The 24571-nt window shown below is 40.8% G+C and overlaps 1 protein-coding gene across 1 annotated transcript in view; it reads left to right on the top strand.

The window, feature by feature from the left end:
- The window catches only part of BMPER (BMP binding endothelial regulator), a 206300-nt gene that overhangs the window by 117992 nt on the left and 63737 nt on the right, over positions 1 to 24571 (top strand). Inside the window, exons 10-12 of the mRNA XM_069958442.1 lie at positions 284 to 388; positions 9099 to 9144; positions 13206 to 13535. Of these exons, the coding sequence (XP_069814543.1) occupies positions 284 to 388; positions 9099 to 9144; positions 13206 to 13535 (481 nt within the window). The remainder of the gene's footprint in view (positions 1 to 283; positions 389 to 9098; positions 9145 to 13205; positions 13536 to 24571) is intronic.

The following is a 24571-nucleotide window of genomic DNA, read 5'->3' as shown; positions in this document are numbered from 1 at the left end:
GGCCATGGCTTCTATAAAATACAGGAGGGAACGTACACTTACTCGTATCCTGTAGGAATTAGGCTAGATAATTAGCAATGAGAATACACCACATACTCTAATAGGACAATCTATTACTTCAGCTTTAAGGAAACCTGCAAAAAGCTTGTTTTCATAAATCACAATTTAGGCTCTAAAATATCACAAGCCCACAAGGGATGAAATTATTATTTTTTTGCATGATTAGGATCACATGCTGTTGAAAGCCCCAGCTGATGGCTACACTTTTTGGCTTTTTATGTAGGATGGAGAGATGTGGTCCTCTGTCAACTGCACCATCTGTTCTTGTGTGAAAGGCAAGACAGAGTGTCGCAAGAAGCAATGCATTCCAGTCAACAGCTGCCCCCAAGTAAGTTTTTTATTGTCATTTTATTAGAATGTGCAGTAACTTCTCTTGAGATAAATGCCATTTTAATGTGCTTTGTGTTCATTACTTTTAAGTGTACAACGTTATTAATCTTCGGACCTTGCAGTTTCATTCAACTGACCCAGTAGTTTACCAGAAGAACTTCAAAGGGCTTATGTTCTGTTAACACAGTAATGATCCAACATAAGGAAGGACCACCTGAAACTGAATCAGAGGCAATAAATTCCTGCTAGGGAGGGATAGTTCCTCATTATTAACTTTTCACCTATTCACAGGATAGCTGATAAGTGATCAGGGGGAGGTTGACCACTGGGACCTTCATTGCCCAAAGGAACATGGGCTGTACGTACATGTGCACTGCCCTGCATTTAAAGCCTGTGGAACTACTAAAAACCGTGCTTACTTACCTGTGACAGCCCTATGCAGTTTAACAGAAGTGCAGTAACCTGGTGTTGCTAGGTGTTGTTGGCAGTGGGCTAGGTATAGGGGTAACAACTACATACTTGTCACAGTGGATAGGAGTGTTGATGCCCACCCCTGGGTATACTAGCATTAGGCTTTGTAAAGGTAGAACTAGGTGTATGTGTGTTCAGGTGCTGGTGCAGAGCAAAAATGAACACAGAGAACACCACTTTACCAGGTTAAAGGGGTAGTGTGGTGTAAAGCATCATTTCATTAAATAACACACATTACAAAGCTATACAACATTGTAATGTGTGTTATTTAAGTGAATTGCCCCCTTCCCCATGTCCCCCCCCCCCCCCACACACACACACTCTAGACCTGGAAGTGCGTTGCTGTATACTTACGAAATCACTGTCGACCCCGGCCGCCATCTTGGGGCAATTACTTAATCTTCAGGAGGCCGGACCGCTCCAGCCCTCCCTTATGCCGCCCCCCCTCCATCGCGTCATCAGCTTCTCAGCTGCGATTGGCTGTGCATAGTTATGCTTAGCCAATCACGGCTGAGCAGCTGATGTGAGAGTGTTATAGGAGGCATCTAAGGCAGTGATTGGACAACAGATAAACAGAAACAGAGTTAACCCTTTAGACATTTAGCTGTGCAATAGAACAGGGGAGAGTGAGACACCAAGTGATAATGGTGCAATATAGATACCTTTAGACAGGTCAAATATAGACGTAGTGGTATATCTATACTGGGACAGTACAGACTGTGCCATATAAAGAGAATACCAGAGGTAGGGAGCTCCTTCTGATACTCTGTGCTGCTAGAGCAACAGGATTCCAGCTGTAATACATTGACAGGACCTTGCCGCTACTGTTGGGAATAGAAGTGAGTCTCTTACTGGCAGATAACTTTTGCATTCTAGGCAATCAGTAGCAAATGTGCAACATTTAAAGGATCTGACAGGGGGAAGGGGCTCTCCCTGTCACCATGGGTACACAGCAATAGCAGTCATTGTGTGGTTGCAATGACTTCCAGGGCTGAGAAGCAATAATGATGCTTTGGTATACTCATTATTTCAACAATTTTTTTTTTTTTTTTAAAGTCTTTTTTTTTTTTTTTTAATTTAAATAAATAAATAAATAAGCATTAGAAAATAAAAAGTAATATAATAAAAAAGTAAAACATTAAGAAAAAAACTTTTTTTCCATTAAAAATGTTTGTTTTGTAAAAGTGTAAAAAACAAAAACAAAAAAAAAAAACACACATATTTGGTATCGCCATAACCATGAGAATATGAGCAATATAATAAATATGTTACTTACATTACAGTGTGAATGCTGTTAAAGAAAAAAAAATGGGAAAAACTACAGTGGAATTGCTCTTCTTCCATCCCTTCCTACCCCATTAAAAAATAAAAGATGTTTTAGCTACTTCAGAAAAGAGCCAATAAAAACTGCTGATCATCTTGCAAAAAACTTCCCATCATACAGCTATATAAATGAAAAAAGTTATGGCTTTTGGAATGCAGGGTGAACTTCACAGACAGCATCCGCTCTGTGACAAGGCTGTGTCACAGAACGGTCACTGTCTTACAACATGTGAACCCAGCCCGTCAGTGCAGTGCAGTGCAATCACGGCTGTTGGTACATTATTCTAGTTCAGGTGGACTAAATGGCCTTTGGGTGTGTCTTTAATTGAAAAGTCGATTGAATTTAATAGTATAAACAGACATTTGATGGCCTTCATTCCATTGACTTCAGTGCATTGCATTGAAATCAATGAAACCTCATCAAAAATGGACGTCTTTTTAAATAGAACATAGCTCCAGTCTTGAGTTTAATCTACAGTTTCTTGGTTTTACATCAGAGTCATTAATATGAAACACAATGAAAAGGCATCATATATATAATATATAATATATATATAATATATATATATAGGTTGTCTGATTCTGAACTTTCTTTTTTCATTGTAGTATTCTCATGTAAGAATCCCAAGAACTTTTGACTGTTACATAGTGAAAAATGTTCTTGCATAAATTCTTAGGTAGAAAGTGGGTAAATGTGTATTTTTAGATGTAAAGAAGGTCAGAATGATTTAATATAATAAGAGCAAAAAGGTAATGCATTTACATAGATTTTTTTCATTTTGCACTGGAAACACTGGAAACCTTGTAAAAAGACACAGGGTGATTGGAAACATTCACAGAATAAGATGGAAACCTATCATATATTAGTTGTTGATTATTCTGCTGAGAAAATGAGAGTGGTAGTTCCTTTTTAGCAACTTATTAATGACCAGCAGGTTTGAGCTTGGAGATTTCAAAAGACCAACTCTCAGATTGGTTATAAACATAGGCAAGGTTTGTTGAATGTGTGGTGTAGAAAGCATTTCATTCCATACACATCTGTACTTTATTACAATTGAAAAGTTTCCTTCTTAAAATTGGTGCCAAATGAGGCACAAAAAAAAAACAAAAAAACAACAGCTGTTTCTGTTGCACAACCAAACAAAAGCCTAATTAGTCTTGCCTGAAATATTTTCAGACATAAAACCAAAAGGCTCATAAAACTTAGAAGAATAAAACAAAGTCTGATTAGAAAGCGTCTTAAGGAAAAAATTGGATTATATCGCTTATCATGCTCCTAAGGGATTCATTCTAGTGACTATTTGCACCACATGTAAAATATAATAAGCTACCTTATTCTGGAGATAAACACCGGAATCTTTGCCAATGAACACAGCGTTCAGTGAACTGATGGTGTTGGTCATAGATTCCATCCTCATTTGAACTCGTGGCATGGGTGCCCTTAGCAATTACTGCATTTATTGCTAGTTAAACTTAATCTTCAAAGGCAGTATGACATTTGAAACATTAAAGGGGCATTATTGTCAAATAATAACTTGGAAAGTTATGTATTAGTTGTAAAACATATACTGCTGAAATATTTCAGAAACTATTCCCTGCAACTTTTTGTAATGCTACATGATTTAAACTAAAGAGCTACAGCCGTAGTCTAAAGTTGCATGCAATCTTGTGAACTGCAGTGGTCAATCAATATTAAGGCTGGGTTCACATAGCGTGAGACATTGGCCGGATGAACTTCATTTATGTTGAATTGGATGCAGGCGCACCCTTATGTGCCCACATCCCAATTCACCATAGCACACAATGGCAAGTGCGTCCGTAGCTGCACTTTCCATTGTGTGAACTGACAGTTCTGTGCGGCCACTATTCAATGAATAGTGGCCGCAAAAAAGTAACAGGTCAGTTTTTCCTGCAGCCGCTAGGGATTCCAGCAGGAGTGTGTACTATGTGTATATACTCCAGACGGGATTCCATTGACTGCAGTGCAAAGTACATTTTCTATTAATCACAGTCGTTGTTGCAAATCGGCAACAATGGCCGTGAATAATAGAAAATTTATGTTGTGTGAACTTAGCCTTAAAGTTTAACTGTCATTTAAAATTCAGTAAGAAATCAGTAAGTATGAATAGTACAAGCTGTTTTACTACCTCCCCCCTCGCTTCAGAAGAAGGTTTTCTGTGTCCATTATTGTCTGTGGAGGGGGGAGTAGCCAAGGGGGATGTGTTAGCACAGAGAGGAGAAAAGGCAGCATTGCACAGCACAGTATCCTGCAATCTTATGTCACCAAGTTCCCAAACTAAGCTTTCTGACCTCTGAAAAAAAGCATTTTATGTACCCAGTCTCCATCCTGCAGGGCTGTTTGTCTCCTCTTCCTGTTCTCTCATTCCCCTCGGCCCCTCTTTCCTCCATAGGTTATAACGGTCTCAGCAAACCCATCTACACTTTGGTCCTCTGTAATGTAGACAACTTTGCCTGATAATAAACAGATAGGAAGTAAGGAGTGGCAGAGGCTGCAAAACAGCTTTTGGAATACAGAAAGAGCCATTTTTGCTAACTAAAACCTATTACAGAGTTTCTTAAAATTGCTTGTACTATTGATTTCTGCAAAAATATTTTAAATGACAGTGTCAGCAACTTACCTGACCGCGCTCCAGCGATGTCTGCCCCTGCTGGAGCGCAGCGCCGTCGCTCCGCCTCCGCCGGCCGGGGCCGAGTGACATCACGGAGACCCGACGGCGTCCCTAGCGACCGGAGACGCCGTGGGGTCACGTGACAGGCTGTCGGCCGACCGAGACACAGCTGAGTGGCATTGCGCTCAGGGTGAGTGGCTTTCAGTTCAGCCACTCTGCATGCAGCGATGCAGCTGCTGTGTTTTGCTCATTAGGAGTCCGGACCAATTAGCTCTGGTCCAGGACCCTCCCTCTGATATATAGTTCAGAGCCAGCCAGCAGTACACCGCTGGCTATTAGATCAGTTCATAGATCAGTTCATAGATCAGTTCTAGTCCCAGCTCACCCTGTCCTTTTCCTGTTATCCCCGTCCTAATTCCTTTTGCTTGACTACTCGTGTTTTGACCTTTGCCTGGACTTAGACTATTCCTTGTTTTCCTGATTCTGTACCTTGTTGCTAGTGTGGTTTGACCCGGATCGTTCATTACTCTCTATTGTGTTTGTCTGTCTGTATTGTTCTGTGTGTTCACTTACGCAGCGTAGGGAACGTCTTCGTGGTTGTCCGCGACCGCCTAGGGTCGATTGAGGCAAGCAGGCAGGTGACAGTGGGTGGGTTCAGACCTAGGGCTCACTGTCTTGTCGTGTCCGTATCACCTGATTCCTGACAGACAGTTAGGACAGAGCTTAAAATTACCTTAATGACCGCAACAATTAGAAATTTATCTAATTTATTAGTGTTTATCTCCTCGCCTTCTAAAAGCCATAACTCATTATTTTTCCATCTATAGGACCATGTAAGGGCTTGTTCTTTATAGGAACAGGTGTACTTTGTAATGGCGCCTTTCAATCTACCATAAAATGAATGACGAACCCCCAAAATATTATTTATTTTTTGGGGTTTCCATGTTTAACCCCTTGCCCCAAAATGACGTCCTGGGTCGTCATGAAATGCCAGCACTTAATGCATTATGACGTCCCAGGACGTCATGAATGTAAACAAGCAGTGTGCAATGTGTGATGTTTACTCTTACTGGTCACCGGCAGGACCCAGGGTCTCCTAGCAACAGCTAGGAGACAAAACTGAGCCTGGCAGGTCAATGTAAATGCCATGGTCAGTACTGACCGCGAAATCTATAGGGTTGGCAGGAGGAGGGAGCTCCCTGTCACCCATCGAAACCCGTGCAGGGTGATCAGGGGGTCCCGATGTTTCCCTAAGTCTTATGATCATTGGCAGATTTGGCGCTGTGTATCTGCATCTGTGCGGAAATACACCCCCTCGTCCCTACCCCCTGTGTGCGGTCTTTAGGAGTGACAGGAGGAGGGAGCTCCCCCTATCACCCATCGGGACCGCAGGTTCTGACAGGCTGTCACTTAGACTGTATTTCCACACAGATGCAGATACAAAGCGCTGGGAGCTCCCTCCTCCTGTCACCCCTATACATTACACACATTGGGACCCTGTGATGGCTAGTATAACACATAGTAGTACATCAGTACTACATTCCCCAATAAATGCATTTATTACTCCAAAAAGCAGAAAAAATTATAAAAAAACACATACATATCTGGTATTGCTGCGTACAAACCAACCTGTACTATAAGGCTATGTTCACAGAACGTATGAGACGGGCCGTTTTGTGACCCGGCCGGGTTACGGAACGGCTGGTCTCGGAAAAGATCATCCCAGCCGCTACTGCAGTACTGGCCGGATGATCTTTGCAGCCACAGAGTTCTGATGTGGGCACTGGCATCAGAACTCTCCACTGCACACAATGGAGCAGCTCGCTCCATAGTGTGCACTGACAGGGTTTTCTGCGGCCGCTATTCAATAAATAGCAGCCGCAGAAAACTGACATGTCAGTTGTTTGCGGCACCACTAGGGATAACGGCTGGAACGTATACGCTCCTGCCAGGATCCCACACACAGCAAGGTAACGCATATTTTCAAAATAATGATGGCCGTTCTACAACGGCCGTGGTTTAAAGAAAATATACGTTGTGTGAACATAGCCTAAAACCGTATTAAGTTTTATCGCGCTTGATGAACACTGGGGGAAAAAAAAACAAAAGAAGTCCCCTAAATTGCTATTTTTAGTCAGCAAAATCTTCCCTACATTACAAAATCTGCCCTGCCTTATACTTACTACACCCCTGGATGATTAATTTGAGGGGTTTAGTTTCCAAAATGGGGTCACTTGTGGTGGGGGTCCACTCTGTTGAAACTACAGGGGCACCAGAAGCGCACATAGCACAAAGAAACTGCTCAATCAAAATATGCGCTGAAAATGCAAAAGAGCGCTCCTTTCCTTCTAAGTCCTGCCATGTGCCCAAACAGTGGTTTATGCCAACATATGGGGTGCTGTTGTACTCAGGAGAACTTGTGTTACAACTTTTGGGGTGCATTTATTCCTGTGTTCTTTGTGAAAATATGAAATTTTAAACTAAAAGAAAATATTAATGGAAAAAAAGATAATCTTTAAATTTTTATGTACTAATGAGAAATACTTTCCTCAAACACCTGTAAGGTCAAAATGCTCATTATACCTATTAAATCTTTGAGGGGTGCAGTTTTTAATATTGGGTGACTAATGGGGGTTTCTAACATACAAGCTGCTCCAATTCACTTCACAAATGAACTGGTACCTAAAAAAATAGATTTTTTTATATGTACATGAAAATTTGAAAATTGCTGATAAACTTCTAAGCCTTGTAACATCCTAAGAAAGTAAAAAATGTTTACCAAATCATGACAGCACACAGCAGACTTATTGCTAATGTGACTTAGTAACTAATTTATGTGGCATGACTAACTTTTTTAGAAGCAGAAATTTTCAAAGTCATACTAATGCAAATTTTTCTACTTTTTCATAAAATGTACCAATTTCCCCCCCCCAATACACCAAAAATATTGACTAATTGAATGCAATAACATAAAGTACAACGTGTCATGAGAAAACAATCCCAGAATTGTGAGCATACAGTATGTTAAAGCATTGGAGAGTTATAATGAAATGAAGACAGGTCCAACTATGAAAAATGAGCTTGGTCATTAACGCCAAAACAGGCTGCGGAGGCAAGGGGTTAAGTAATAAACTTTATGGTAAAACTGACATGATATATTTATTCTGAAGGTCAGTCTGAATACAGCAATATACGTGTTTACATAGCTTCTCTAATGTTTTTTTTTTTTAAACAGTAAAACTCTTCTTTTTTTGTTTATAAATAGGGATATCTAAAATTGCCCTATTGTGACTCTTATAGCACTTTTATTTTTTTCACCTATTGGGCTGTATGGGGTGTAATTTTTTGTGCAATGATCTCTATTGGTATCATATTTGTATATATTCGACATATTGATCACCTTTTTATTCATTTTTTTAAATAAATATAATAGACCGTGCACACAATGTGAAGTGCAGTTTCCGGATGTACTTTACATTGTGTGCTATACTTAATTAGAACGTGGGCACAACGTAATGCACCAGCATTCCAATTAAGATAAAATGATGTTCATCCGGCCAATACTGCAGTGCCGCACAGGATGAACTTCACAAACAGCAACTGTTCTGTGATACAGCCGTGTCACAGATAGGCCACTGTAGATTGTGTGAACCTGGCCATACGCTGTATCCATGTTTTCCAATGCTCCCTAGGGCTGCATCCAACTTCTTCAGACAACAGTAATCCAATGCCGCACGCTCAGGTTCGGACAGAACCCGAGCATGCTTGAGATTCGCTTGTCTCTATTCCACATATATTATGGTATACAGTGACCAAATAGTCTTCTTCAAATATTTTTTGAATACTACTATTATTGTTACTAGATGAACTACATATTTAAAAAGAAAATATAAATTCATTTGCAAAAGTAAAATGGTGGGCCTGAAAGGATGTGCATATTAGAAGGTTTGTTTTGGAAATGTCAGTCCTTTCCAACTATGATGGAAATGTGCTTTATAAATGCTGCAGGCTTGTCCTAATGGCACGCTATAGCTATACAACATATGTGTTTTACATTGTTGTATCACATAGTATACCTGATAGATTTAAAGTCTGTGGAGCAATATTTATATCTTATCACAAAACTGAGAAAAGTAAAAAAAAGAAAAAAGTGACAAAAAAAAGAAAATGTGCAAAATGTGGAGATCAAAAGTTGAATAAAAGTTGACTTCATTAATATGCTGTTTCTGGATTTTTTTTTTTCATTTGTATCATCACTTCACTACATTAATCTCTATTTTACAGGGGAAAATACTGAATAGAAAGGGATGTTGTCCAATTTGCACTGAAAGTGAGTAAGTTCAATTTTCCTTTTCCATTATTTTGTAATAGCCAACCTGGTTAATGTCAATATCATTAATCTTCTGAGGCCAAGACGTCTCTTTTAGGCAGAACTTACACTTATGTTGGCTCCAGCTCTACAACTACAGGCTGTGTCACCTGTATAGAGCTCCAGTAAGATTAAATCTGGAATACTGGGTCCAGTTCTGGAGACCTTGCCTGCAAAAACATATTGATAACATAGAACGGGTCCACCAAAGGGCTACAAAAAGTTGGGCGGTCTAAAGCATAAAAACCCTAATTCAGAAAAGATTTAAAATTTGAATCTGTATGGTCTGGAGGAAAGAAAGGAAAGGGGGGACATTATCTGAACTTAAGAACAAGGGCCCACAATCTAAGGTTAGTTGGGAGAAAGATTAGATGCAACCTGAGAAAATATTACTTTACTGAAAGAGTAGTAGCTGCTTGGAACAAACTTCCAGCAGATGTGGTGGGTTAATCTACAATAACTGAATGTAAACATGCCTGGCGTAAAGAAAAAACATATTTAAGACAACCCCCAATTTTTCCAGTTTAAAATATAGAGTTTGGGATATACTCACCATATAAGACTACCCCTCTTTCTATGCACACCAAATAAAAATTAATAAAAAACATCAGACAGCAGCAAGATCTGAGAGGTAGAGAAGAAGGTATGGGATACAAGGGCGGCAGGGCCGTTTTAATACATTGGTGGGCCCAGTGCACAGCCCTCAAGAGTTGGCCCCTCCTTCCCTTTCGGCACATTGTATAATGTACTGAATTTGCCCCCACACTGTATCAAGAGCCCCAATACATACAGTAGTTACCTTATAACACTATTTCCACCATACAGTGATTACATATTACATAAAAACTGCACTAAACAAAACAGAAATATATCACCAATGATACCATTACATAATACCGCCACATCATGACCCCTAACACTACAACCCTATAACAGAGTGCAGTTACATACAGTGACTCACCAGGGGCGTCTTCTCCGATCAGAGTCTGTCACCTTTTCTTTTTCTCTCCATCCAGCCTGGGCCACCTTGAAGTCTTCTCCTGGCTGTGAATCTTCTCTCCAGAATCTGCCAGACAAATATTTTAGGCTCCAACATATACAGTAGTTAAGTCCCTTGTACCCCTATACAGTAGTTACACCCCTCTGTACCCCTACATAGTTACATCCCTCTGTGTCTCCATAGTTTTAAGGTGTCCCTGTAGTACATAGACCCTCATGTGCTCCTCCAGTTATATACAGCCCTCCTGTGCGCTCCCCCATTAGTATATAGCCCCCCTGTGTACTCTTCCCAGTAGTATATAGCCCCCCTGTGTTCTCCCACAATAGTATATACCCCCTTATGCTCTCCCACAATAGTATATAGCCCCCTGTGCTCTCCCACAATAGTATATAGCCCCCCTATGCTCTCCCACAATAGTATATAGCCCCCCTGTGCTCTCCCACAATAGTATATAGCACCCCTGTGCTCTCCCACAATAGTATATAGCCCCCCTGTGCTCTCCCCCCAATAGTATATAGCCCCCCTGTGCTCTCCCCAATAGTATATAGCCACCCTGTGCTCCCCAATAGTATATAGCCCCCTGTGCTCCCCAATAGTATATAGCCCCCTGTGCTTCCCAATAGTATATAGCTCCCCTATGCTCCCCAATTGTATATAGCCCCCCTGTGCCCCCAAATAGTATATAGCCCCCTGTGCTCCCCAATAGTATAAAGGCCCCTGTGCTCCCCCATAGTATATAGCCCCCTGTGCTCCCCCATAGTATATAGCTCCCCTGTGCTCCCCCATAGTATATAGCCCCCTGTGCTCCCCCATAGTATATAGCTCCCCTGTGCTCCCCCATAGTATATAGCCCCTGTGCTCCCCCATAGTATATAGCCCCCTGTGCTCCCCCATAGTATATAGCCCCCTGTGCTCCCCCATAGTATATAGCCCCCTGTGCTCCCCAGTAGTATAAAGCTCCCCTGTGCTTCCCCATAGTATATAGCCCCCTGTGCTCCCCCATAGTATATAGCCCCCTGTGCTCCCCCATAGTATATAGCCCCCTGTGCTCCCCCATAGTATATAGCCCCCTGTGCTCCCCCATAGTATATAGCCCCCTGTGCTCCCCCATAGTATATAGCCCCCTGTGTTCCCCAATAGCATATGCGCTCCCCCTCCCATATAACATTGAAAAAAAACAAACACTTTTACTCACCTGGGTCCACGCGTTCCTCTTCTCTTCCCTCTTGTGGCCGCACTTCCTGTGGTCACAAGAGGCTGCACTCCCCTTACCCTCGCGCCGACGCTCCAGTGACGTCGGGCGCTAGAGGGAGAGTGCGGCCTCTTGTGACCGCAGGAAGTGCGGCCACAAGAGTGACTGACAGGGAGGGAGCCAATGGCTCTCTCTGTCAGTATCCCTGCTGCTGAAGCGCTGAAGCACCGCAGCAGCAGCGGGCGGGGGCAGCGGCGGACGGGGGGGCCCTGCAGGGGGCGCCATGGAGGGGTAAGTAGATTACCCATCCATGGCGCTCCCCCCTGACAGGCTGGTGGCTGGAGCCCTGTGCGACCGCACTGGTCACACATAGCAACGGCCGGCCTGCTCGGGGGGGCCCCTTTAACCAGTGGGCCCGGTGCACGTGCACCATGTGCCCTCTGGTTAATACGGCCCTGAAGGGCGGGACAGATAGGTGAAAGAGGTGTGTCTTTCTGGGCACAGCGACACACCGTATCTCCTTTTTCCATACTCCGGATGTCTGCAGCTCGCTTTGCCCTATATACGGATGGCAGGGATGTGGCCATTTTCTTGCTCCCCCCACCGTGTGCGGCAACTGCAGATTCTCCAGTCCAGTTTCGGAATTTTTCAGCACCCAGCGTATAAGACAACCCCTGACTTTTGAGAAGATTTTCCTGGGTTAAAAAGTAGTCTTATGCACAGGAAAATGAAGTATCTATTCTAAGATAAGGGAAATACTAAAAGAGCAGACTAGATAGACCCAGTGGTCTTTTTCTGCCGACATCTTCAAAGTTTCTATTAAAACAGGCTTTACTGGTCGTGATTTCATGGGCACTAAGAATTCGCAAAACTTGGTGCTCGGACTTACAGAAAATCTACACTTCATATTTTTCCTACTGAGTCCCACTGTAGAAGAGAGTGTCACAGGTTACACTTTTCTGTACAGTACTGACATGCCTGCTGGGCAGATACCTGTTTGCTATATAAAGAGCAGTACACAGTGAGCATTGTGTTAACTTATTTCTAGAACCATTTAACAGTGTCTTCGGCCAATATAATATATTATTGTTGGGGCATTACCTCCATACAGGAGGTCTTCTATTTACTTTACTCCTGACACGATCATAGATAGTACATTTTGCCTTAAAGCGGTGGTGTAGTAAAACAGTTTTTTTGTGATAAATATGCCCAGTTGTCGAAACAAAACACAAACACACTTTACTCACCTCACACCACCGCAACCGCTGCTATCCTGGTGCCTAGTCGTCACTGCACTCCATTTCACTGTGGTCGGTACGAAATACTGCAGCTCTGCCAATCACTGGACGTAGGACACTACACTGAATTTTGAGTACCCTCAGGTTCATTCGAACCCAAGTGTGTGACATTTAAGTAGCGGTGGTTGCTGAATTTGGATTCAGCCCTAGGGAGTCCTGGAAAACATGGATACAGCCTATGGCCAAACATATGGTCAAAGTTTACTCATTTTAACAGGACTCTGGAGCTGTTATTGGGTGATGGTCAGAGTTTTGTGCTGAACCAACACTCAGAAGGGAAACAGTGAAGAATGGCATAATGTAGGAGAGTACAATGTGTTATTTTCCACAGCCTGGGCACATCTATCGAACAACCATTTTAATAGTAGCATTCCAATATTTTTTACCTTTAAAAATACTGGTAATCAAAAAGGCTAAACTTATTTTCACTATTGGATCCTTATATGATATCATTGAAAATTATTATTGGCATGTATGCCATCACCTACTGTGTGCATGCACTTGAATTAATTTAGATTTACATGTAATGCAGAACCGGGAGTATGTACTGTATTTGGAGATCCCCACTACAATACCTTCGATGGACGAACATTCAACTTTCAAGGAACTTGCCAGTATGTCTTGACCAAAGACTGTTCATCTTCTACCTCATCTTTTGAAGTGCTAGTAAAAAATGATGCTCGGCGAACACACTCTTTCTCATGGACAAAGACAGTAGATCTAATATTGGGAGGTAGCACTATTAGTCTTCATCAGCATCTTACAGTAAAGTGGAATGGAACACGGATTTCACTACCATATGAAACACCACAATTTCATATTGACCTTGATGGCTACCTTCTAAAAGTGACGACCAAAGCAGGTATGAAATAATTGCCTATGCCAAGATTTGTTACCAACTTTATTATAGAAATAAAATGTGTGTCACAACATTTCATGATACATACAGTTTCTGTAGGCCAAACATTAGAACTAAGTAATACTAGAGGCATTTTAGAAGTAAAATGAAAAAAAAAAACTTTGGGGAGAATTTGTCATTGGCGACATTTCCCTGCCCACCTTTTATAACTAGCACTTTTTCCCTTAGACCAATTTCAAATGTGCAGAATTTATCATATTGTCATGGAAGACATACAGAATTTTTAAATTTATTACTGCGCTTTTTTGTCTTGTTGGTTATACGCCAGCCATTGAGCGGAGTAAACTTGCACAAGTTTTTGTTAGGCAAAAAACTAAATATAATGTGCAGGTTGAAATGTTGCAAAAATGCCACAGATGCTTAAAGGGGTTATCCAGGGATTTTTTTTTTTCAAAACAACTGGTGTCAGAAAGTTTTATAGATTTGTAATTTACTTCTATTACACAAGTAATTAAAAAGTAAGTATTTCCCTATTTATTAGCTACTATACTTCATGCAGGAAATGTTGTTTTATTTTCAGTCTGACACAGGAGAGGTTTTCTATAGGAATCCTTATAGAAAACCTCTCCTGTTCTGGGCAGTTCCTGTCTCGGCCAGAGATGTCAGCAGAGAGCACTGTGACTGAAAATAAAACAACATTTCCTGCATGACATATAGGAGCTAATAAGTATGGGAAGACTTGTGATTTTGTAATAAAGGTAAATTACGTATCTATATAACTTTCTGACACCAGTTGATTTTAAAGAAAAAGATTTTTGCTGGAAAATACTTTAAATAAAGGTCCCTACAGACCAAAATCCATGCAAAATTGTGGGAAATGTCCTAAAACAGGTGCAGAAGTAAATTCCCTCCTTAAATTCTTTGCAGCTATTGTATTACCCTTTGCCATACCATTATACTTCTTGGTGGGAGGTTGGTTCCCGCACCAGGATGTACAATGTCCAGGTTCCTGTTGCTCCTTGTCAAAACAGATGGGCACTGAGAGCCGCAGTGAAATGTCAGCTAATAGCTGACAGTTTAATGTCACTATGTGATGGACTCACATGAGAGGTCCAGCACCAGTGATCACAAACATTGGAGCATCACAAAAAATGTTGTGCCGATGCTGGTAATAATGTCGTCATAAACACCAAACCCCCTAGAGGTTAAACACAATTATTTTATTTGGCCAGCTTTTACCTAGTTATTCTTAACTTTCTGTTACTTTTAATAGTAGAGCCACAGGTCGTTCAGTTAACCTACTGAATGACAGTCCTGGTGTTGAATATTTACAATTTCAATTGTCTTAACTAATAAAAGCCCAAAGCTATAGGTTGTGATGCTATTCAAGAAAATCACAAAGTGAGGTTTAGCAAATTTAAAAATGTGCAACACTTTATTGGAGATCCATAAAAGCACATTCACATAGAGCAGAAAGTCATAAAAGACAAGTTTTTATGACTTTCTGCTCTATGTGAGTGTGCTTTTATGGGTCTCTAATAAAGTTCTGGATATTTTTGGATGCGCTGCACCTCACCTTGTGTTTTTTCTTGATTGTTTCACTCAGACGGTAGTGAGTCCATTGTATTCATATCTATGTCTCACATTCTGGGGAAAAGTCAATATTTATGTGTGAGTGCTGTGTGTTTTTGTTCTATTGTAATGCTATAATCACATCTAATCTAGTTACTTAAATAGAAGGGAACCATTGCTATATAAAAAGAATACACAACTGCTTTATCTCATACAAATATGATACTGCTATATTTTAATGATGCATAAATAGAGTTAAAGGGGAACTATCAGCAAGTTAGATTAATCTAACCTGCTAATATGTCCCTATTGCATAGGAGACACTGAGGAGGAAGGTATGTCTCTTACCTTTCTCCTTGGTGCCACTCTGGTGCATCTAGTAGTTTGTAGTAGTGTAAACAGGAGATCTCCAACTGATAGAAATGTTTTTAAATGGCTGCACAAATAATACAATGAACGTTTGTGCCACCTAGCTGCTCAAATAATTGTGCCTTGTGAAGGCTCTGGAAGCAAGAGCTGATCTTGCTGATCGGTGCTCATTTGTGGCTGTATTTTGTGGAAAGCATTCTCGTGTTCTGCTCATTGCTAAGAAGCTGTCAGTGCTGAGGAGTCAATGGGGCAGCTACTATGAACAGTTGTAACAATCTCGTTTTTGTTGGATACTGTCTTGGACACAGGAACAAATAACGTTAAGAACATCTGGTATATTTCCTGGATCAGCTCACTAGTCAACAGACAGGCAGGTCCATAGAATCCTAGAAGATGTGTTAAGGGCTTAAATTTGTTTTGACAAAACTGATTTGGGACTGTAATATCCTGGTTGTAGATAAACAACGAGTGAATGCTGAGAAATGTCTTATTAACATGTGTCAAGAACATAGTGAGGGTCCCTAGGAGATTTGGTCTGCATAGTGCATTACTGTTCTAGGAAAACGTTATTTACTGTTAAATGAATTAAACAGCATGTAAAATTAATAAGGCATTTTTTCATGTAACTGGATCATTTCTAAATCACATGAAACAATTATATAGTATTATGGTAGTATAGAAAATATAAGATGACAGAAACCTTCCATTTCCTCTGTTACTGCTATGTAGCCATGGAAACTTCTTTAAGGGTTTTCAAGTTCATACTCTATGACCAAGGACTGACATATTTGTGTAAAAGTAGAAATGTTTTTTTCTCTTAGTAAAGTTAGTAAATCTTGTTCAGACACAATAAATGGCTGATCATATACAAACGTATCAACAACAATATGCCTAAAATACATTAGGTTTATAGTTTTACTGCATTCTTACAAATTTCAACTAATTCCAACTTTCAACTAGTAGAACTATGTCCCACCGCACAGACCCAGTGAAGTCTAAAGAATCCCAAACATCTTGTCTGAATGAAGCAGCACTCAAAAATGTGTACTGCACTCCATTTACTGACAAAGACAGCTGAGTATAGCACTATGAATAGGGGATAAATCTTAAGCCTCATTCATACGTCCACAAAATGTGTCTGTAATTGCGGATCCACAATTACCTACTTTACAAATGTAGGGCCTATTTAGGTTTCTATGTGCCTATTCACACATCTACAATTTTTGCATATCCATAGGCAGTGATCTGTGCTGGAAAAAAAAGAAAAAAAAAAAGACATGAAAAGGACAGGTCCTAGTAAAGTCCTGCAATTGAGGCATGGCGCCTCCCTGACTCCAAATCTGAAATCACAATAAATTCTGAGTCAACAAATCTTCTACAGAGTCTAGTGAATATAACCTGTAATATTATTACACTCCAGTAATACATCTAGGCCCCTTTTGAATGCTTTTATTTACACCCAGGAGCATATGGCATTTTATGTATAACATGTATCTGTAGGCATATTGCATTTTATGTATAATATGTACCTTTAGGCACTCTTTTTACCATCTGGGTAAAGTGCCTCTGTCAGGTATTACACTAGAGGGTATGAAGGTGCTAATTTTCATTTCCCCACTAGGTGTCACCCCTATTGTACTGTATGTGTCTTTCTCTTGAGCACAGCTAAAGGTAATGGGTTAACTCTCACATGTCACATGTCCAGGTACCTTACTCTCACTTTCCAACCTATTACACTTCTTCTCTCTCCTCTCTTCCACAACCCCACCAATCACTGTGAGGCTTAGTTTCTCCTATACAAGGGGGGTCAGTTCCTGGTGTGAGGTCTTCTGTCTTTTGCCAGTTGGTGTAGAGGGACTAAGACACAGCAATAAGGAGGGGTAACCGTCCTCTGAGGAAACTGTCTCCACACCTGGAACCCCTCTCCACTATTCTGAGGGCAGTAACTACAGCTAGGTCCTACTGACGATGCACAGCTCTTCTGGGAAATCTCGGAAAGTGTTCTACACCCAGTTGTAAAGGCCTGTGGCTTGTACTATCCAACCTGGCAATTGCTGAACTTGTTGGGCAGAGGGCAGTCAGATAGCACACTATCTACACATGAGTACAGGTATTCTTCTCTTCACTACTTCTACTAAACCTCATCCCTGTAGAGTACACTACTTCTTGGACAAGACCCCCATGACGGTTCCCATACTCCTCAAGCTACCTCAACCTCTAGTCTTCTCTTCCTCTGTCACCTGCACCTGCTCTTAAAGTTAACACCACTACTGTATTGTATTGCACTGACGTTCTTCCAGTAAAGAAAGTTACCCTGGTTAAGCCATTGGACTCTATTGCTCTATTTTTGTATCGATGCACCTGCACCCACACCTTACACTTGGGTTACCCCTTTTACCTCAAACGCAGTTGCCGGGGGTGGGTCACACACCTCTCCTGGTCACTGTCACAAGTGCCAAGGAGGAAAATGCTTTTAATAAAAAAACTGAACACAAGAACAAGGGGACACAATCTGAGGTTACTAGATCAAAAGCAATGCGAAAAATTAGAAAATATTACTTTACTCAACGAGTAGTAGATGCTGGGAACAAACTTCAGGCAGATGTGTAGATATATCCACAGTAAGTAATAGGTAGTAAGTAAGAATAATATAAGGGCACACTAGATGGGCCATGGACTTCCAGCATGACATTTCAATGCTTCTATGGTAAGCTGTAAATTGTACCCTTATGGCAATTGTATTATTGCTGATAATAGTTGTCACCCACCTTTACCAGAAATTTGTAGACATTGTAATAGAGAATATGTTTAAATTGTAACTTTACAGTGTATCAGTCATGAAGTTACATATGCAGAATGTGTTAGAAAGGTAGACATGCTGAGAGGTGAGGTTGCCAGAGAATTCATTTTAATGTGTCCAATTATAGTGAAAGTCAGGAAGGAAGTAAATGTTTGAGCTTGATATTTGCACTATGGATAATAGAACCAGTGATTACAATGTCTCATAATTCTCATGAATTTTGTATGAGTCTTAAATGCTTATGCAGAAATGTGTGATAATTCCGTACAGTGCCGGAATAACTTGTAAATGATATTCCTTATGAAAGCAGCACCCAAATTGTCAGTCAGAAATTATGCATTATGATGTACTAGTGATGGGAAAAATGTAAGTGTTTTTGGTATGCAAACTAATTAGTGATGAAATTATATATGGTTTTCTAGGTAAAGTTTACTTTTTTGATAAATAAGCAAATACACCCAGGGGATTCTGGAAGGCAACCTCCTTAAGGGTACGTTCACACCTACCGGATCCACAGCGGATTTCTCACTGCGTATTGACAGCGAGATCCACTGCGGATCCCTGCCCAGTAAACCCTATGGACAGACAAACTCGCAGCAGGATGTATACTACCGTTACAAAGTTTGGGGTCACATTGAAATGTCCTTATTTTTGAAGGAAAAGCACTGTACTTTTCGATGAAGATAACTTTAAACTAGTTCTACCTTTAAACCATGGGTCTCAAACTCGCGGCCCTCCAGCTGTTGCAAAACTACAATTCCCATCATTCCTGGGAAGCTTTGGCTGTCCCAGGCATGATGGGAATTGTAGTTTTGTAACAGCTGGAGGGCCGCGAGTTTGAGACCCCTGCTTTAAACAAATACACTCTATACATTGCTGATGTGGTAAATGACTATTCAAGCTGCAAATGTCTGGTTTTTGGGGCAATATCTACATAGGTGTATAGAGGCCCATTTCCAGCAACTATCACTCCAGTGTTCTAATGGTACAATGTGTTTGCTCATTGGCTCAGAAGGCTAATTGATGATTAGAAAACCCTTGTGCAATCATGTTCACACATCTGAAAACAGTCTAGCTCGTTACAGAAGCTACAAAACTGACCTTCCTTTAAGGAGATTGTTTTTTGGAGCATCACATTTGTGGGGTCAATTAAACGCTCAAAATGGCCAGAGAAAGAGAACTTTCATATGAAACTCGACCGTCTATTCTTGTTCTTAGAAATGAAGGCTATTCCATGTGAAAAATTGCTAAGAAATTGAAGATTTCCCACAACGGTGTGTACTACTCCCTTCAGAGGACAGCACAAACAGGCTCTATCCAGAGTAAAAAAAGAAGTGGGAGGCCGCGTTGCACAACTTAGCAAGAAGATAAGTACATTAGAGTCTCTAGTTTTAGAAACAGACGCCTCACAGGTCCCAAACTGGCATCTTCATTAAATAGTACCTGCAAAACACCAGTGTCAACATCTACAGTGAAGAGGCGGCTGTGGGATTTTGGCCTTCAGGGCAGAGTGGCAAAGAAAAAGCCATATCTGAGACTGGCCAATAAAAGAAAAAGATTAAGATGGGCAAAAGAACACAGACATTGGACAGAGGAAGACTGGAAAAAAGTGTTGTGGACGGATGAATCCAAGTTTGAGATGTTTGGATCACAAAGAAGAACGTTTGTGAGACGCAGAACAAATGAAAAGATGCTGGAAGAATGCCTGACGCCATCTGTTAAGCATGGTGGAGGTAATGTGATGGTCTGGGGTTGCTTTGGTGCTGGTAAGGTGGGAGATTTGTACAGGGTAAAAGAGATTCTGAATAAGGAAGGAATCACTCAATTTTGCAACGCCATGTTATACCCAGTGGACAGCGTTTGATTGGAGCCAATTTCATCCTACAACAGGACAATGACCCTAAACACACCTCCAAATTGTGCAAGAACTATTTACAGCAGAAGCAGGCAGCTGGTATTCGGTAATGGAGAGGCTAGCGCAGTCACGAGATCTGAACCCCATTGAGCTGTTGTGGGAGCAGCTTGACCATATGGTACGCCAGAAGTGCCCATCCAACCAATCCAACTTGTGGGAGCTGCTTCTAGAAGCGTGGGGTGCAATTTCTCCAGCTTACTTTAACAGATTAATAGCTAGAATGCCAAAGGTGTGCAATGCTGTAATTGCTGCAAAGGAGGATTCTTTGATGAAAGCAAAGTTTGATGTCAAAACAATGTTATTTCAAATACAAATCATTATTTCTAACCTTGTCAATGTCTTGACTCTATTTTCTATTCATTTCACAACGTATGGTGGTGAATAAGTGTGACTTTTCATGGAAAACACAAAATTGTTTGGGTGACCCCAAACTTTTGAACGGTAGTGTACATCCCACTGCGAGTTTGTCCGCAGCCTGCCCCGTTTACCCCCCAGCCTCCAGAGCCTATACTTCACCTGGTCCCCACTCCAGCTTGCTTCGGGGCTCCTGGTGTCTTCACGTCCCGCTCAGCCAATCAGTGTGCTGCGGTGGGGCAGCGCACTGATTGGCCGAACAGGAGGTCCTGGGAGCCCTGAAGCAAGCCAGAGTGGGGACCAGGTGAAGTATAGGCTCCGGCGGCCTGGGGGGCTAACGGGGCGGGCTGCGAGTTTGTTTGCCCATAGGGCTTACTGGGCAGGGATCCGCTGCGGATCCGGTACGTGTAAACGTACCGTAATGGAGACCTTTTTTTTAATATGTCCTGTTTGAATAGTTCTTCTAAATAACAGAGCTACATAAATACCACTAATTCACACACGTTTTTATAAAATTGCCACAAAAAAATATATTCAAGACCATACATAGCTTAGAAGCTTCACTTATGACTGCTATGCCACATAAAAACCCAGATCTTGATCAATGATGACCCTTTTTACATGCTCTGCAACATTAATAATTAAATTAGCAAGCAAATAGGCCCTTGAGCCCAAATGGAGAGCTTGTGACAATATCAGCTATACAAGGCACCACAATGTACTTTTTGTCCCTGGCCCTGTATCCACTTTTAATAAATAAAACATATTTAAGAAAGAAATGTCTGGATTACAACTGTGATTAAATATTAGATTTTCATATGTACCACCTATATTCTGTGCCCAGGCAAAAGCACTTTGCTGCTTGCTGTGCAGGAGCAGGGATTCCTGTCAAAAGCCCTGATACACAGCCCATTGCTGCTTGCTGTGCAGGAGCAGGGATTCCTTTCAAAATAACAAGAGTCCCTACCCCATTGGATAATCCCTGGGTCTGTACTTTTACACTGTACGGCTGGGTTCACACTATGTATATTTCAGTCAGTATTGTGGTCCTCATATTGCAACCAAAACCAGGAGTGGATTGAGAACACAGAAAGGCTCTGTTCACACAATGTTGAAATTGAGTGGATGGCCGCCATTTAATGGCAAATATTTGCTGTTATTTTAAAACAATAGCTGTTATATTGAAATAATGGCAGTTATTTACTGTTATATGGCGGCCATCCACTCAATTTCAACATTGTGTGGACAGAGCCTTTCTGTGTTTTTAATCCACTCCTGGTTTTGGTTGCAATATGAGGACCACAATACTGACTAAAATATACGTAATGTGAACCCAGCCTACAGCTGTGAGGGGCAGAAGAGCCAGATTGCATGCAGCATATGCCTGGCTGCTCAGTTAGTACAGAAGCATGGACTCCTGTTTTTGAAAAGAATATTATTTTTAATTTTTTGTTATTAGAACAAATCTAAATCTTTTGTCTTGAATCAATTCATTTATCACTAACTGTCATGCTTTGGATTAAAATATAATTTTTTTTTATTAAAATTTATTTTTTTTCAAGCATTTTATTGTCTCCTTCCATACATAATACAGTATACCTATAGCAACAAATCAGTTTTTCAGCTTTTATTCTCCAAATGAGGACAGGAATCTGGTTGATGTCGGCTGATGATGAACTTTCTCCTTGCAGTTTTGGTAACTCACACCAAATTCATTTTAGTGTACACATAATTTGAATAAATTTAAATGAAATTTCCTGTAAGGAGTTGTATTATCTTTGCTAAGGAGCTAAGGGTCTGTGAACATATTTTTATGACTTGACCTGCAGTGTGAATACAAACAGTTTAACTCAGCGTTAAAATGGTATAACAGATGTCAGTGAAAATGGGGTCTGTAATGAACACAAAGGAACCTTTTGAGCTTTTCCAATAAAATATGCGGATCCCCCTGAACTTTCTACTAGATATTCTGTCCATGTCTGGGTCAGGCTTATAGAGAGCATTTATACATTGGCAAGGTTTACCTACTCTAGAAGCCTCCTGTGTGTGTTATACTGAGAATATAATTGCAAAATCAAGCTAAAGAGGTGTAATATTCATTTATTAGAACTTTTCCATATTAAATGGGGACCAGAGAGAAACTTAACAGATGCAGACATTTTTTTAGTGTAGGAAAATAATTCAATATTTATGTAATATAGTTTTAGGAAAGAATAGTAATATATTATTTTATAATGAATGACTCCAGTATTATCAGATTTATTCCTTTAGTTTTCAGTGAAAGAAACACTGTTATTGGTTTGTATTGGATACAAAGACTAGACTACTACTAGTAAAAGCTAACTACATATAATGTGTTATATGCACAAGGTTAACATAACATATAACACACATTTATTAGACTATGGTGCTTTAATGTGTCAATAAACTCACAAATGGCCAGATCTAGTTTAGCTCCACTGTACATCTGTCTTTGGTAGGCTTAAAGGTGTACTCTGGAGAAATTTAGCTTTTTTTGCTAATACATTGCTTTAATAAAGTTATATCACTTTGTAATATAACTTTATTAAAATACATTTGTATTTCTTTTATTAACATATAGACTTTCGGCGACTGGCAGCAGTAAGGGTCGACACAGCTCTCTCTGCTGCCACCAACATTTGTGTCAGTAACAAGGTTGTCTTAACCCTGCAGTTCCCGATTTCCTGTTCTGCTCAATCACTGGTGCACAGCACTATACAGAGCGGGGTTCCATTTTCCCTGTGTACTGTATATTCGTATATACAGTACCCGGAGGGAGGTTGTCCAAATACAATCACTGGGGCACCCTCTGCACAGCAATCGGTGTTTCACCAGTCAGAGCGAACAGTGCTAGAGCGAACACTGTGATCGTTTCAAGCAACCCACCTCCTCATCCTTTCCCACTTGACTTGGGTTAGCTTCATTTAATTGGGCTCTAAGCTATATCCAAAACCTGCACAGAATCAGCAGCATACAAATCTGCCATGTGATCATGCCCTTAGGATCCATTTAGCTTTTTCTATCAACTCTTTAGCTAAGAACATATGTCCTTTCACAACCTTAAAGGGAAACTATAAGCAGGTTAGAATCATCTATAGATCCTATTTTACATGGAGGATGAAGGTAAATTTTGTACCTTAATCCTTGGCACCATTTTCAAATACTTTGTAGTTTAATTGTTTTTCTAACAAGGCAGCACAGTGGCTCAGTGGGTAGCACTATAGCCTTGTAGTGCTGGGGTCCTGGGTTCAAATCCCACCAAGTGCAAAGATTTTTTTTGTTCTCTTCATGTTTGCGTGGGTTTCCTCACACACACAAAACATATCAACTAGAGATGAGCGAACCTTGAGCATGCTCGAGTCCATCCGAACCCGAACTCGGCATTTGATTAGCGATGGCTGCTGAAGTTGGATAAAGCCGTAAGGCTATGTGGAAAACATGGATATAGTCATTGGCTGTATCCATGTTTTCCAGACAACCTTAGAGCTTTATCCAAGTTTAGCAGCCGCCACTAATCAAATGCGATCGTTCGGGTTTGGATGGATTTGAACCCGAACCCGGTTCACTCATCTCTAATATCAACTGATCATGCTAGTATAGCTCCAAGCTGCACCAAATAGATCTCCTATGCTGCTCCCCTACCATATCAGCGATATCTTCAGCAATATCTGTATGTCCAGAAAAAATGTTTTTTAGGGCCAGTTCACACGGAGAAAAAGCAGCGGAACTCTCCACCACGGAATCCCACCTGTCTCTGGTTCACCCAGTGTCTCTATGGCTCGCGCACCTCTGCTTCTGTCACTCTCCGCTCAAGGAAATCTGCCATTAGGGTTAAAAGTAGGGGTGAGGAAAGCTATGAAATTTGTAAAAATGCTTTCTTGACAAAGCTTATTTTTGCATGCTTAATTTTAAAAGTTTATAAAAAAAAAGGAAAAAAATTATATGCTCACCTGTCCTCTTCCATGTTTCGGCACCTCCAGAGTGACAGTCCACTCAGCCAATCACTGG

The sequence above is a fragment of the Dendropsophus ebraccatus genome, chromosome 2 (assembly GCF_027789765.1).
Source record: "Dendropsophus ebraccatus isolate aDenEbr1 chromosome 2, aDenEbr1.pat, whole genome shotgun sequence".
NCBI classification, from domain to species: domain Eukaryota; kingdom Metazoa; phylum Chordata; class Amphibia; order Anura; family Hylidae; genus Dendropsophus; species Dendropsophus ebraccatus.
Note: the sequence above shows the minus strand (reverse complement) of the source record. Positions and strands in the feature narration are given on the sequence as shown.